At 45.0% G+C, this 15,162-nt stretch overlaps 1 protein-coding gene across 1 annotated transcript; it reads right to left on the reverse strand.

The window, feature by feature from the left end:
• Positions 1–2,408: 2,408 nt before the first annotated feature.
• Positions 2,409–3,870, reverse strand: LOC119305361 (transcription repressor OFP13-like). Its single transcript, XM_037581893.1, has one exon. The coding sequence runs from the start codon at positions 3,712–3,714 to the stop codon at positions 2,638–2,640; it is 1,077 nt and encodes a 358-aa protein (XP_037437790.1). The 5' UTR covers positions 3,715–3,870; the 3' UTR covers positions 2,409–2,637.
• Between the last annotated feature and the right edge of the window lie 11,292 nt (positions 3,871–15,162).

A 15,162-nucleotide genomic window follows, 5' to 3' on the forward strand; every position in this document is an offset into this window, starting at 1 on the left:
CGGTCCCACCGAAGTGAGCGAGTCGGTCCCACCAAGTTTGCCTGACCACCCCTCTGTGTACCTATTGGTTAAATCGGTCCTACCGAGTTTATGCGATCAGTCGCACCAAGATTACGTTATGCCCTAACCCTAGCATATCGGTCCCACCGAGATGAGTATATCGGTCCCAGCGAAAACTCTAACGTTCACCTGAATCGGTCTGACCGAGTTTGCTGATTCGGTCCCACCGAGTTTGGGAATCTGTGTGTAATGGTTAGATTTTGTGTGGAGGCTATATATACCCCTCCACCCACTCTTCATTTGTGAGGAGAGCCATTAGAACATACCTACACTTTCACTACTCATTTTTTGAGAGAGAACCACCTACTCATGTGTTGAGACCAAGATATTCCAATCCTACCATATGAATCTGGATATCTAGCCTTCCCCAAGTTGCTTTCCACTCAAATCATCTTTCCATCATAGCCAAATCTGTGAGAGAGAGTCGAGTGTTGGGGAGACTATCATTTGAAGCACAAGAGCAAGGAGTTCATCAACAACACACCATCTATTACCTTTTGGAGAGTGGTGTCTCCTAGATTGGTTAGGTGTTACTTGAGAGCCTCCGTCAAGATTGTGGAGTTGAACCAAGAAGTTTGTAAGGGCAAGGAGATCGCCTACTTCGTGAAGATCTACCCTAGTGAGGCAAGTCCATGATGGGATAGACAAGGTTGCTTCTTCGTGGACCCTTCGTGGGTGGAGCACTCCGTGGACTCGCGCAGCCGTTACCCTCCGTGGGTTGAAGTCTCCATCAACGTGAATGTACGATAGCACCACCTATCGGAACCACGCCAAAAATCTCCGTGTCGACATTGCGTTTCCTCCCTCCAAACTCTCCCATTTACTTTCTTGCAAGTTGCATGCTTTACTTTCCGCTGCCCATATACTCTTTGCATGCTTGCTTGAATTGTATTGAGATTGCTTGATTTGTGCTAAGTCGCTAAAATCTGCAAAGAACTAAAACTGAGAAAAGGTTAAGTTTTTATTTGGTCAAGTAGTCTAATCACCCCCCCTCTAGACATACTTTCGATCCTACAGCATGCTTGCCAATGAGCGTGCCGAAGGTGAGCGATGACAATCCGTCGATGGAAGATGCCTCCGACGACGAGCCACAACCCGTGCCCGCGCCTATCCATGTCGACTTGACCATAGAGCAAGCCCATGCGCACTTCGACTCCGTCATGGCGCAGGAGCAGTCGGTGCTGCAGTTGGCACTCCCCGCGCGGGGGCGCTGAAGGAGCAGCGGTACAACCTCTCCATCCTCACGCATCACTGGTTGGCCAAGGGCCAAAGATACGGCGAGTTCGCGAGCGCCGAGGCCGTGACGTCCATGGCCGCGAAGAATTTGAACTTCGTCAAGGAGCAGTGGGCCCTCTATGAGGCCGCGCGTAGTGCTCGCGCGGCATCGTCGGACGCGCAGGCGGCGGCCGCGGACGAAAACGCCACCAGCTGGGCGTCGTTGGCGCTGGTACTTCGACGAGGCCAGCCCGTCCACATCCATCGTCGGCCTTACCTCCACCTACGACGCACAAGTCTCGAACTCTGACGAGTAGGAGTTGGGCATGGGAGACAGCGCACCCCGTGTCCCATGTGGGCTAATCCATGTCCTATGTCCTACACTTACCTGCCGGCGACTGCACCTTCACTTCGTGGGGTTCATGGCCGTCGGACATGAACACGGAAGAAAACGACAAGGGCTTGGAGGATGGGCGCTGACGAATATTTGGACTATGTTAGGGTCTGGCTGCTTTTGTTTAACAAAATGTGTCAAGAATGTAATGAATACGGCCTGGTTTAAATGAAAATCATCCGGTTTGCATGAAAACTGTTCGGTTTGCTCAAATTCCACTTAAAATGTATACAGATAGGGTTGGGTGGCCGGCTTCCGTATCACTGTCCGTAAACACGTCCGTGGATAAATACAGTGTTTGTTGTAGGCGTCCGCCTCACCGTGTATGTTTTTTCCAGACTTTTGTTTGAAGTGTTGAAAATGTATTTTCAATATAAAAATAAAGGTCTTCATGGAGCTCAGTAGTACTGTACTATTATACTTGCTCTGAGGTCCAGTTCTGCGGCGTGCAGCTTGTGTACACGCACGCATGCATTGATGAAGGAGCAGCCGAGCAGGGGGGAAACACTGCTCCCTGGTCGCATTGAACGCGTGCATCGCTCGCCTGCTCTCGCTCTCGACGACGAGTGTGACTCGTCATGGTGGTCGCTGGCTAGCGTCGGTTTCTCGCAGAAATCATGGCTTTCCATGTACTGTTCAGCACTGTGCACGCAAGCCATTATGCATTGCTAGTTGGTGTCATCGAGATCGACGAAACAAGATCACGTCGGTGACCGGTTTGGCATGTGCTCGCTCCAAATTAAAGTTCTTTTTATTAACTCAGCGACTCATGGGATCGTCAATCAAGAAAAGTGCATACGAACCCAAGCACGAGTGCATCAATTAACAGCTCGGTTGCTTCCCCGCCACAAAAGAAAGAAAAACTTGTTAGTTGCTTCTTGCTTGATTAGCCCGGAATCCAAAAGCCAAAATCACATGCATGCAGATTAGTTGCGGATTGTCGGTCTAATCTATGATTAGTCGAGTGACTAGTCTTCCCCACGACTGGCCTCGTCGTCGTCACGCGGGGCGCACGAAGAAGACGACGAGCAAGACGCAGAAGCTTCATTCCCGCCGTCGCATTGTCCCGTTGCTGATGTAGCACTAACAACCACACCGTCGCCACCAGTACTCGTACTCGTGCTGCTACTTGTAGTACTCGTGCTGCTCGTGCTGCTGCTCGAGCTGCTGGTGCTACTACTCGACGTCATCGTCCTTGTCGTCGTCGAGGTGTTTGCCGTGGCGCTGGCGCTGAGGCGGACGAGCAGGTCGACGAAGGCGCTGACGATGAGTGGGTGGTGGTTCTTGGCGTTCACCCGCAGGTACCATACCAGCAGCTCCTCCAGCGCGTCCCAGCCGCGCAGCTGGTGCGCGACCACCATCTCCTCCATGGACGACAGGAAGTCCCCGTACGGGTCCGCCGAGTCCACTGGCACCGCCACGCTCTCCTCCACCACCAGCGACTTGCCACCATCTCCTGGCTTCTCGTTCTTGGACAGCGCCGCCGACTTGTCATTCTCCTCCTCCGGTGGTGTACTGCCGGTTGTCGAGGCCGCCGCCGACTTGTCATTCTCCTCCTCCGGTGGTGTACTGCCGGTTGTCGAGGCCGCCGCCGCAGACAGGATGGAGTTGGTCGCTGGCCCCTGGTCGAAGAAGAAGCGGCCGGTGGACGAGGTCGTCCGGCTGAGGCTGCGGATCACAGCCTCTGACCACTCCTCGGACGCAGTGGGCGTCAAGAAGCCGTCGTCCTCCACTACAACCGTTTCCTCCTCCTCGGCGCTGAGGCAAGAGAATGACTCGCCGTCGTCGGGGTCGATGTAGACCGAGTTGACCGTCTTGTACATCTCGGCGGGGCCACCCACCAGCTTGCAGTGCCTCGCGGCGACAGGGCCGCACCTGCTGCCATCAGCAGCCGTGGCGCAGGGCTCCTCGCCGGCACGGAAGGAGTCGGTCTGCGGGTCCCGGCAGGATGGCCACGGCCAGGGTATCACGGCCGCCGTGGAGGAGTCGCTAGCGAGGCTGGAGGACCTGGAGAAGATGGAGGTGAGGGCACCTTTCTTGCCCATCGGATCAAAGCGAACAATGCAGAGTAGATGAAGGTGGATGAGCTCGATCGACTCGAGACCGCCGTGCCTGCTTAGAGCGAGATATAGAGTAGTCGAAGGAAGTATGTGCGGAGAGAAGAAGAAGAAGAAGAAGAGAGAGGTGTGCAATTAAGAGAGGGGAAGAACACATGGACAGTACTATTCTGTGTGCAGACTGCAGAGTAAGTAGAGAGACTGAGCAGAGGACTGCAGCTTGCTCTGCAGTCACGTAACTCCGGGCCACTGGTATGTGGGCCACTTTGTTAGAGGATCGTCATGTCAGTGACTTAAGTTAGAGAATCTCAATACATGAGTGCGATGCAACGCAAGATGCCTTTCCAAATCCTTATATATCTTCAGCACTAAACATACTTATCGAGTAACTAATCTGAGAGAAGATTAACCACGTGACACATGTGGTAAGCAATTCAAACAATTTAAAAAAAAACAAAGAGAAAATTAGATGTATCTGGCTTAGATATCTCACGTTTCAGCACTTTGGCACCACTTGTATACGGTGAAAACAAGTTCCTGTTTTATAGGAGAGTGGGGGACCACTGCCTTTTTAAGATTAAAGAAAAACAAAAAGGTGAATACGCCATAAACGTATCCAATGTAAAGGTAATGGCTATGTACAAAATCACAACGGTACCCACATCAAGATGAGAACCTAGTTCTGGCGGGGAAAGCCCCCTCTAAGTGCTACTTAGGCTCCAGTGAAAATGTGGCAGTTTCTATCCTTCCAAATGTGTAAAGCACATACAGCAAAACAAGACGAAACACCATGTTGTCCTTTGGGGAGATGTATCCTTCTACGTGAACCACTCACCGGTTTTAATAAAAAAAAATCACCATAAACATGTCCGCAATTTTTTTTAATAAAAAATCGTGGGTTCCAAAATAATTCACACAAACTCAAGCAAATGTTCACAAATTTGAAAAAAATTGCGGATTTAAAAAATGTTCAAGAATTCAATAATTATTCACAGATTCAAAAAATGTTCGTGAATAAAAATTATAAATTTTAAAAATGTTGACAAATTTGAAATAAAATTAATGAGGACTCGAAAATATGTTCGTGGATCAAAAGCATTGGTGAATTCAAAAATATCACAAACTTTTAAAATGGTCATGAATTTGTAATAAGTTCACGCGAACGCGAAAAATGTTCCTGTATTCAAAAAATGATTGGGAATTTCAAATTGTTCATTAATTAGAAAAATGTTCCCCAATTTGAAAAAAAAATCATGCAAACTTGAAAAATGTTCAAGTATTCAAAAAATGATTGGGATTTCAAACTATTCATTAATTTGAAATATGTTTGCTAATTGGACAAACAAATCATGCAAACTCGAAAACATGTTCACAGATTCAAAAAATGCCCTCAGGTTAAAAAAAATCAAGAATTCAAAAAAGTGCTGACAAATTTGAAAAATATTCAGAATATTGAAAATGTTTGCGAATTGTTTAGTGAAATAAAAAAACTCATAAATTGAAATTGAAATAAAAACACATAAACACAAAATTTTAAATAGGAAAAACCAAAGAAACCATACAGAAACACAGAATGGAAAGGAAAAGGTAAAAGAAAACCAGATAACCGGAAAATCCAAACCCTAAGATAGACTGCTTGAAACCCCCCGAAGCGAGTGCAACAGGGCTGGCCCACGCTCACACTACAGTAAACTATTTGCCCGTGCACCCGCAACAAGCGATACTTATCATTTGCGGCGAGAGACCCAAGCACTCTAGTGTAACAAATGTGTTGTAGTTCACCCGCAAAAAAAACAAAAACAAATGTGTTGTAGTGAAATAGAAATGTGGCAACCTTATACTCCTTCCGTATATAGACAAATCTAAGACAAGAGTTTTGGGATGGAGGGAGTACTATACTAGCGACCCGTCTCTGTGGCGAAAACAAAGCCTGCACAAAATCTCTCGAGAACAAAGCCTGCACGAAGCCCCCCGAAGCAAGTGCAACTGGTCCGGCCTAACGCTCGCACTACAGTAAACTATTTGCTCGTGCACTCGCTACAAGCGATACTTATCATTTGCGGCGAGAGACCCAAGCACTCCAACGTAACAAATGTGATGTAGAGAAATAGAAATGTGGCAACCTTGTGAAGGAAATATGCCCTAGAGGCAATAATAAAGTCATTATTTATTTTCTCATATCATGATAAATGTTTATTATTCATGCTAGAATTGTATTAACCGGAAACATGATACATGTGTGAATACATAGACAAACATATAGTCACTAGTATGCCTCTATTTGACTAGCTCATTAATCAAAGATGGTTATGTTTCCTAACCATAGACATGTGTTGTCATTTAATTAATGAGATCACATCATTAGAAGAATGATGTGATTGACATGACCCATTCCGTTAGCCTAGCACTTGATCGTTTAGTATGTTGCTATTGCTTTCTTCATGACTTATACAAAGTTCCTGCAACTATGAGATTGTGCAACTCACGTTTACCGGAAGAACACTTTGTGTGCTACCAAACGTCACAACGTAACTGGGTGATTATAAAGGTGCTCTACAGGTGTTTCCGAAGGTACATGTTGGGTTGGCATAATTCGAGATTAGGTTTTTTCACTCCGATTGTCGGAGAGGTATCTCTGGGCCCTCTCGGTAATACTCATCACCTAAGCCTTGCAAGCATTGTAACTAATGAGTTAGTTATAAGATGATGTGTTACAGAATGAGTAAAGAGACTTGCCAGTAACGAGATTGAACTAGGTATTGGATACCGACAATCAAATCTCGGGCAAGTAACATACCGATGACAAAGGGAACAACGTATGTTGTTATGCGATTTGACCGATAAAGATCTTCGTAGAATATGTAGGAACCAATATGGGCATCCAGGTTCCGCTATTGGTTATTGACCGAGAATGGTTCTAGGTCATGTCTACATAGTTCTCGAACCTGTAGGGTCCGCACGCTTAACGTTACGATGACAGTTTTATTATGAGTTTATAAGTTTTGATGTACCGAAGTTTATTCGGAGTCCCGGATGTGATCACGGACATGACGAGGAGTCTCGAAATGGTCGAGACATAAAGATTGATATATTGGAAGCCTATGTTTGGACATCGAAAAGGTTCCAGGTGAAATCGAGATTTTACCGGAACACCGGGGGGTTACCGGAACCCTCCCGGGGGTTAATGGGCCTTAGTGGGCCGTGAGGGAAAAGAGGAGGGCCGGCCAGGGCAGGCCGCGCGCCCCTTCCCCCCTAGTCCGAATAGGACAAGGAAGGGGGGGGGGGGCGGCGCCCCCCTTTCCTCTTTCCCCTCCCCCCTTTCCTTCTCCACCAAGGCAAGAGGGGGGAGTCCTACTCCCGGTGGGAGTAGGACTCCTCCAGGCGCACCCCAAGGGGGCCGGCCGCACCTCCCCCTCCCTCCTTTATATACGGGGGCAGGGGGGAACCCCATAACACACAAGTTGATCTACGGATCGTTCCTTGGCCGTGTGTGGTGCCCCCCTCCACCATATTCCACCTCGGTCATATCGTCGCGGAGTTTAGGCGAAGCCCTGCGCCGGTAGAACATCATCATCGTTACCACGCCGTCGTGCTGACGGAACTCATCCCCGAAGCTTTGCTGGATCGGAGCCCGGGGATCGTCATCGAGCTGAACGTGTGCTGAACTCGGAGGTGACGTACGTTCGGTGCTTGGATCGATCGGATCGTGAAGACGTACGACTACATCAACCGCGTTGTCATAACGCTTCCTCTTATGGTCTACGAGGGTACGTGGACGAACACTCTCCCCTCTCGTTACTATGCCATCACCATGATCTTGTGTGTGCGTGGGCTTTTTTTTGAAATTACTACGTTCTCCAACAGTGGCATCCGAGCCTAGTTTTATGCGTAGATGTCATATGCACGAGTAGAACACAAGTGAGTTGTGGGCGATATAAGTCATACTGCTTACCAGCATGTCATACTTTGGTTCGGCGGTATTGTAAGATGAAGCGGCCCGGACCGACATTACGCGTACGCTTACGCGAGACTGGTTTCACTGCTACGAGCACTCGTTGCTTAAAGGTGACCGGCGGGTGTCTGTCTCTCTCACTTTAGCTGAATCGAGTGTGGCTACGCCCGGTCCTTGCGAAGGTTAAAACAGCACCAACTTGACAAACTATCGTTGTGGTTATTGATGCGTAGGTAAGAACGGTTCTTGCTAAGCCCGTAGCAGCCACGTAAAACTTGCAACAACAAAGTAGAGGACGTCTAACTTGTTTTTGCAGGGCATGTTGTGATGTGATATGGTCAAGACGTGATGCTATATTTTATTGTATGAGATGATCATGTTTTGTAACCGAAGTTATCGGTAACTGGCAGGAGCCATATGGTTGTCGCTTTATTGTATGAAATGCAAACGCCCTGTAATTGCTTTACTTTATCACTAAGCAGTAGCGATAGTCGTAGAAGCAATAGTTGGCGAGACGACAATGATGCTACGATGAAGATCAAGGTGTCGCGCCGGTGACGATGGTGATCATGACGATGCTTCGGAGATGGAGATCACAAGCACAAGATGATGATGGCCATATCATATCACTTATATTGATTGCATGTGATGTTTATCCTTTATGCATCTTATCTTGCTTTGATTGACGGTAGCATTTTAAGATGATCTCTCACTAAAATTATCAAGAAGTGTTCTCCCTGAGTATGCACCGTTGCCAAAGTTTGTCGTGCCCAGACGCCACGTGATGATCGGGTGTGATAAGCTCTACGTCCATCTACAACGGGTGCAAGACAGTTTTGCACACGCGGAATACTCAGGTTAAACTTTACGAGCCTAGCATATGCAGATATGGCCTCGGAACACGGAGACCGAAAGGTCGAGCGTGAATCATATAGTAGATATGATCAACATAATGATGTTCACCATTGAAAACTACTCCATCTCACGTGATGATCGGTTATGGTTTAGTTGATTTGGATCACGTGATCACTTAGATGACTAGAGAGATGTCTGTCTAAGTGGGAGTTCTTAAGTAATATGATTAATTGAACCTAAATTTATCATGAATTTAGTACCTGATAGTATTTTGCTTGTCTATGTTTGTTTGTAGAAAGATGGCTCGTGCTGTTGTTCAGTTGAATTTTAATGCGTTCCTTGAGAAAGCAAAGTTGAAAGATGATGGTAGCAATTACACGGACTGGGTCCGTAACCTGAGGATTATCCTCATTGCTGCACAGAAGAGTTACATCCTGGAAGCACCGCTGGGTGCCAGGCCTGCTGCTAATGCAACTGACAACGTTAAGAACGTCTGGCAGAGCAAAGCTGATGACTACTCTATAGTTCAGTGTGCCATGCTTTACGGCTTAGAACCGGGTCTTCAACGACGTTTTGAACGTCATGGAGCATATGAGATGTTTCAGGAGTTGAAGTTAATATTTCAAGCAAATGCCCGGATTGAGAGATATGAAGTCTCCAATAAGTTCTACAGCTGCAAGATGAAGGAGAATAGTTCTGTTAGTGAGCATATACTCAAAATGTCTGGGTATAATAATCACTTGATTCAACTGGGAGTTAATCTTCCGGATGATAGCGTCATTGACAGAATTCTCCAATCACTGTCACCAAGCTACAAGAGCTTTGTGATGAACTATAATATGCAAGGGATGAACAAGACTATTCCCGAGCTCTTCACAATGCTAAAAGCTGCGGAGGTAGAAATCAAGAAGGAGCAACAAGTGTTGATGGTCAACAAGACCACTAGTTTCAAGAAAAAGGGCAAAGGGAAGAAGAAGGGGAACTTCAAGAAGAACAACAAGCAAGTTGCTGCTCAAGAGAAGAAACCCAAGTCTGGACCTAAGCCTGAAACTGAGTGCTTCTACTGCAAGCAGACTGGTCACTGGAAGCGGAACTGCCCCGAGTATTTGGCGGATAAGAAGGATGGCAAAGTGAACAAAGGTATATGTGATATACATGTTATTGATGTGTACCTAACTAGAGCTCGTAGTAGCACCTGGGTATTTGATACTGGTTCTGTTGCTAATATTTGCAACTCGAAACATGGACTACGGAATAAGCGAGCACTGGCCAAGGACGAGGTGACGATGCGCGTGGGAAACGGTTCCAAAGTCGATGTGATCGCGGTCGACACGCTACCTCTACATCTACCTTCGGGATTAGTTTAGACCTGAATAATTGTTATTTGGTGCCAGCGTTGAGCATGAACATTATATCTGGATCTTGTTTGATGCGAGACGGATATTCATTTAAATCAGAGAATAATGGTTGTTCTATTTATATGAGTAATATCTTTTATGGTCATGCACCCTTGAAGAGTGGTCTATTTTTATTAAATCTCGATAGTAGTGATACACATATTCATAGTGTTGAAACCAAAAGATGCAGAGTTAATAATGATAGTGCAACTTATTTGTGGCACTGCCGTTTGGGTCATATCGGTGTAAAGCGCATGAAGAAACTCCATACTGATGGACTTTTGGGATCACTTGATTATGAATCACTTGGTACTTGCGAACCGTGCCTTATGGGCAAGATGACTAAAACGCCGTTCTCCGGAACTATGGAGCGAGCAACTGATTTGTTGGAAATCATACATACTGATGTTTGTGGCCCAATGAATGTCGAGGCTCGCGGCGGGTATCGTTATTTTCTCACCTTCACAGATGATTTGAGCAGATATGGGTATATCTACTTGATGAAACACAAGTCTGAAACATTTGAAAAGTTCAAGGAATTTCAGAGTGAAGTGGAAAATCATCGTAACAAGAAAATAAAGTTTCTATGATCTGATCGTGGAGGAGAATATTTGAGTTATGAGTTTGTCCTACACTTGAAACAATGTGGAATAGTTTCGCAACTCACGCCACCTGGAACACCACAATGAAATGGTGTGTCCGAACGTCGTAATCGTACTTTACTGGATATGGTGCGATCTATGATGTCTCTTACTGATTTACCGCTATCATTTTGGGTTTATGCTTTAGAGACGGCCGCATTCACGTTAAATAGGGCACCATCAAAATCCATTGAGACGACGCCTTATGAACTGTGGTTTGGCAAGAAACCAAAGTTGTCGTTTCTTAAAGTTTGGGGTTGCGATGCTTATGTGAAGAAACTTCAACCAGATAAGCTCGAACCTAAATCGGAGAAATGTGTCTTCATAGGATACCCAAAAGAGACTATTGGGTACACCTTCTATCACAGATCCGAAGGCAAGATATTCATTGCTAAGAATGGATCCTTTCTAGAGAAGGAGTTTCTCTGGAAAGAAGTGAGTGGGAGGAAAGTAGAACTTGATGAGATAACTGTATCTACTCCCTTATTGGAAAGTAGTTCATCACAAGAACCGGTTCCTGTGACAACTACACCAATTAGTGAGGAAGCTAATGATAATGATCATGAAACTTCAGATCAAGTTTCTACTGAACCTCGTAGGTCTACCAGAGTAAGATCCGCGCCAGAGTGGTACGGTAATCCTATTCTGGAAGTCATGTTACTTGACCATGATGAACCTACGAACTATGAGGAAGCAATGATGAGCCCGGATTCCGCAAAATGGCTAGAAGCCATGAAATCTGAGATGGGATCCATGTATGAAAACAAAGTATGGACTTTGATTGACTTGCCCGATGATCGGCAAGCCATTGAGAATAAATGGATCTTTAAGAAGAAGACTGACGCTGATGGTAATATAAGTGTCTATAAAGCTCGACTTGTTGCAAAAGGTTTTCGACAAGTTCAAGGGGTTGACTACGATGAGACTTTCTCACCCGTAGCGATGCTTAAGTCCGTCCGAATCATGTTAGCTATTGCCGCATTTCATGATTATGAAATTTGGCAAATGGATGTCAAGACTGCATTCTTGAATGGATTTCTAGAAGAAGAGTTGTATATGATGCAGCCGGAAGGTTTTGTTGATCCAAAAGGTGCTGACAAAGTGTGCAAGCTCCAGCGTTTCATTTATGGACTGGTGCAAGCATCTCGGAGTTGGAATAAATGCTTTGATAGTGTGATCAAAGCATATGGTTTTATACAGACTTTTGGAGAAGCCTGTATTTACAAGAAAGTGAGTGGGAGTTCTGTAGCATTTCTAATTTTATATGTAGATGACATATTATTAATTGGAAATGATATAGAATTTCTGGATAGCATAAAAGGATACTTGAATAAAAGTTTTTCAATGAAAGACCTCGGTGAAGCTGCTTACATATTGGGCATCAAGATCTATAGAGATAGATCAAGACGCTTAATAGGACTTTCACAAAGCACATACCTTGACAAAATTTTGAAAAAGTTCAAAATGGATCAGGCAAAGAAAGGATTCTTGCCTGTGCTACAAGGTGTGAAGTTGAGTCAAACTCAATGCCCGACCACATCAAAAGATAGAGAGAAAATGAATAATGTTCCCTATGCTTCAGCCATAGGCTCTATCATGTATGCAATGTTGTGTACCAGACCTGACGTATGCTTAGCGATAAGCTTGGCAGGAAGGTACCAAAGTAATCCAGGAGTGGATCACTGGACAGCGGTCAAGAACATCCTGAAATACCTGAAAAGGACTAAGGATATGTTTCTCGTATATGGAGGTGACAAAGAGCTAGTCGTAAACGGTTACATCGATGCAAGCTTTGACACTGATCCGGACGATTCTAAATCGCAAACCGGATACGTGTTTTTATTAAACGGTGGAGCTGTAAGTTGGTGCAGTTCTAAACAAAGCGTCGTAGCGGGATCTACATGCGAAGCGGAGTACATAGCTGCTTCGGAAGCAGAAAATGAAGGAGTCTGGATGAAGGAGTTCATTTCCGATCTAGGTGTCATACCTAGTGCATTGGGACCAATGAAGATCTTCTGTGACAATACTAGTGCAATTGCCTTGGCAAAGGAATCCAGATTTCACAAGAGGACCAAGCACATCAAGAGACGCTTCAATTCCATTCGGGACCAAGTCCAAGTGGGAGACATAGAGATTTGCAAAATACATACGGATCTGAATGTGGCAGACCCGTTGACTAAGCCTCTCTCACGAGCAAAACATGATCAACACCAAGACTCCATGGGTGTTAGAATCATTACAATGTAATCTAGATTATTGACTCTAGTGCAAGTGGGAGACTGAAGGAAATATTCCCTAGAGGCAATAATAAAGTTATTATTTATTTCCTCATATCATGATAAATGTTTATTATTCATGCTAGAATTGTATTAACCGGAAACATGATACATGTGTGAATACATAGACAAACATATAGTCACTAGTATGCCTCTACTTGACTAGCTCATTAATCAAAGATGGTTATGTTTCCTAACCATAGACATGTGTTGTCATTTGATTAATGGGATCACATCATTAGAAGAATGATGTGATTGACATGACCCATTCCATTAGCCTAGCACTTGATCGTTTAGTATGTTGCTATTGCTTTCTTCATGACTTATACAAAGTTCCTGCAACTATGAGATTGTGCAACTCACGTTTACCGGAAGAACACTTTGTGTGCTACCAAACATCACAACGTAACTGGGTGATTATAAAGGTGCTCTACAGGTGTTTCCGAAGGTACATGTTGGGTTGGCATAATTCGAGATTAGGTTTTGTCACTCCGATTGTCAGAGAGGTATCTCTGGGCCCTCTCGGTAATACTCATCACCTAAGCCTTGCAAGCATTGTAACTAATGAGTTAGTTATAAGATGATGTGTTACAGAACGAGTAAAGAGACTTGCCAGTAACGAGATTGAACTAGGTATTGGATACCGACGATCAAATCTCGGGCAAGTAACATACCGATGACAAAGGGAACAACGTATGTTGTTATGCGGTTTGACCGATAAAGATCTTCGTAGAATATGTAGGAACCAATATGGGCATCCAGGTTCTGCTATTGTTATTGACCGAGAATGGTTCTAGGTCATGTCTACATAGTTCTCGAACCCGTAGGGTCCGCACGCTTAACGTTACGATGACAGTTTTATTATGAGTTTATAAGTTTTAATGTACCGAAGTTTATTCGGAGTCCCGGATGTGATCACGGACATGACGAGGAGTCTCGAAATGGTCGATACATAAAGATTGATATATTGGAAGCCTATGTTTGGACATCGGAAAGGTTCCGGGTGAAATCGGGATTTTACCGGAACACCGGGGGTTACCGAAACCCTCCCGGGGGTTAATGGGTCTTAGTGGGCCATGAGGGAGAAGAGGAGGGCCGGCCAGGGCAGGCCGCGCCCCCCTCCCCCTAGTCCGAATAGGACAAGGAAGGGGGGGGGGACGGCGCCCCCCTTTCCTCTTTCCCCTCCCCCCTTTCCTTCTCCACCAAGGCAAGAGGGGGGAGTCCTACTCCCGGTGGGAGTAGGACTCCTCCAGGCGCACCCCAAGGGGGCCGGCCGCACCTCCCCCTCCCTCCTTTATATACGGGGGCAGGGGGGCACCCCATAACACACAAGTTGATCTACGGATCGTTCATTGGCCGTGTGCGGTGCCCCCCTCCACCATATTCCACCTCGGTCATATCGTCGCGGAGTTTAGGCGAAGCCCTGCGCCGGTAGAACATCATCATCGTCACCACACCGTCGTGCTGACGGAACTCATCCCCGAAGCTTTGCTGGATCGGAGCCCGGGGATCGTCATCGAGCTGAACGTGTGCTGAACTCGGAGGTGCCGTACGTTCGGTGCTTGGATCGATCGGATCGTGAAGACGTACGACTACATCAACCGCGTTGTCATAACGCTTCCGCTTACGGTCTACGAGGGTACGTGGACGAACACTCTCCCCTCTCGTTGCTATGCCATCACCATGATCTTGCGTGTGCGTAGGAATTTTTTTGAAATTACTACGTTCTCCAACACCTTGTACTGTAGTGACCCGTCTCTGTGCCGAAAACAAATTGAGGCCACCTTTTGAAAGCGAAAATCTTTTGAATTTGCTAATTCTTTTTGGAAATGATGAATTTTTTTAATTGTAAACTTTTTTTTGCAACACTATTTTTTGAAAAATTCTAAACAAACTTAGAAAACAGGAATCATAATTTGAATTTGTATTAGTTATGAACAATTTTTCGTAACGCTATTTTTTGAAAAATTGAAAAAAATAGAAAATAGGATTTTTTATTATGAACAATTTATTAAAACATGAAGATTATTTGAAATTCTCTTACATTTATTGATAACAGGTTCAATTTTGAGTTGTCGAATAAATGTTTAAAAAGGCATATTAAAAAAATCAAAAATAAAATTGAAAGCACAAACAGTTATTTTAAAATGCATTTTTATATTTTTTTTGTTCGTTCGGAAATGTCAACGAATTTTGAATATTGCAAACATAATTTGAACTCTTTAAAAATTTTCTGAAACCAGAATATATTTGCGAAAAATCCGATTATTTTTGTAAATCCTTTTTTAAACTAAAAATATGCAAAAAAAATGTAA

The sequence above is a fragment of the Triticum dicoccoides genome, chromosome 5B, assembly GCF_002162155.2.
Source record: "Triticum dicoccoides isolate Atlit2015 ecotype Zavitan chromosome 5B, WEW_v2.0, whole genome shotgun sequence".
NCBI lineage: Eukaryota > Viridiplantae > Streptophyta > Magnoliopsida > Poales > Poaceae > Triticum > Triticum dicoccoides.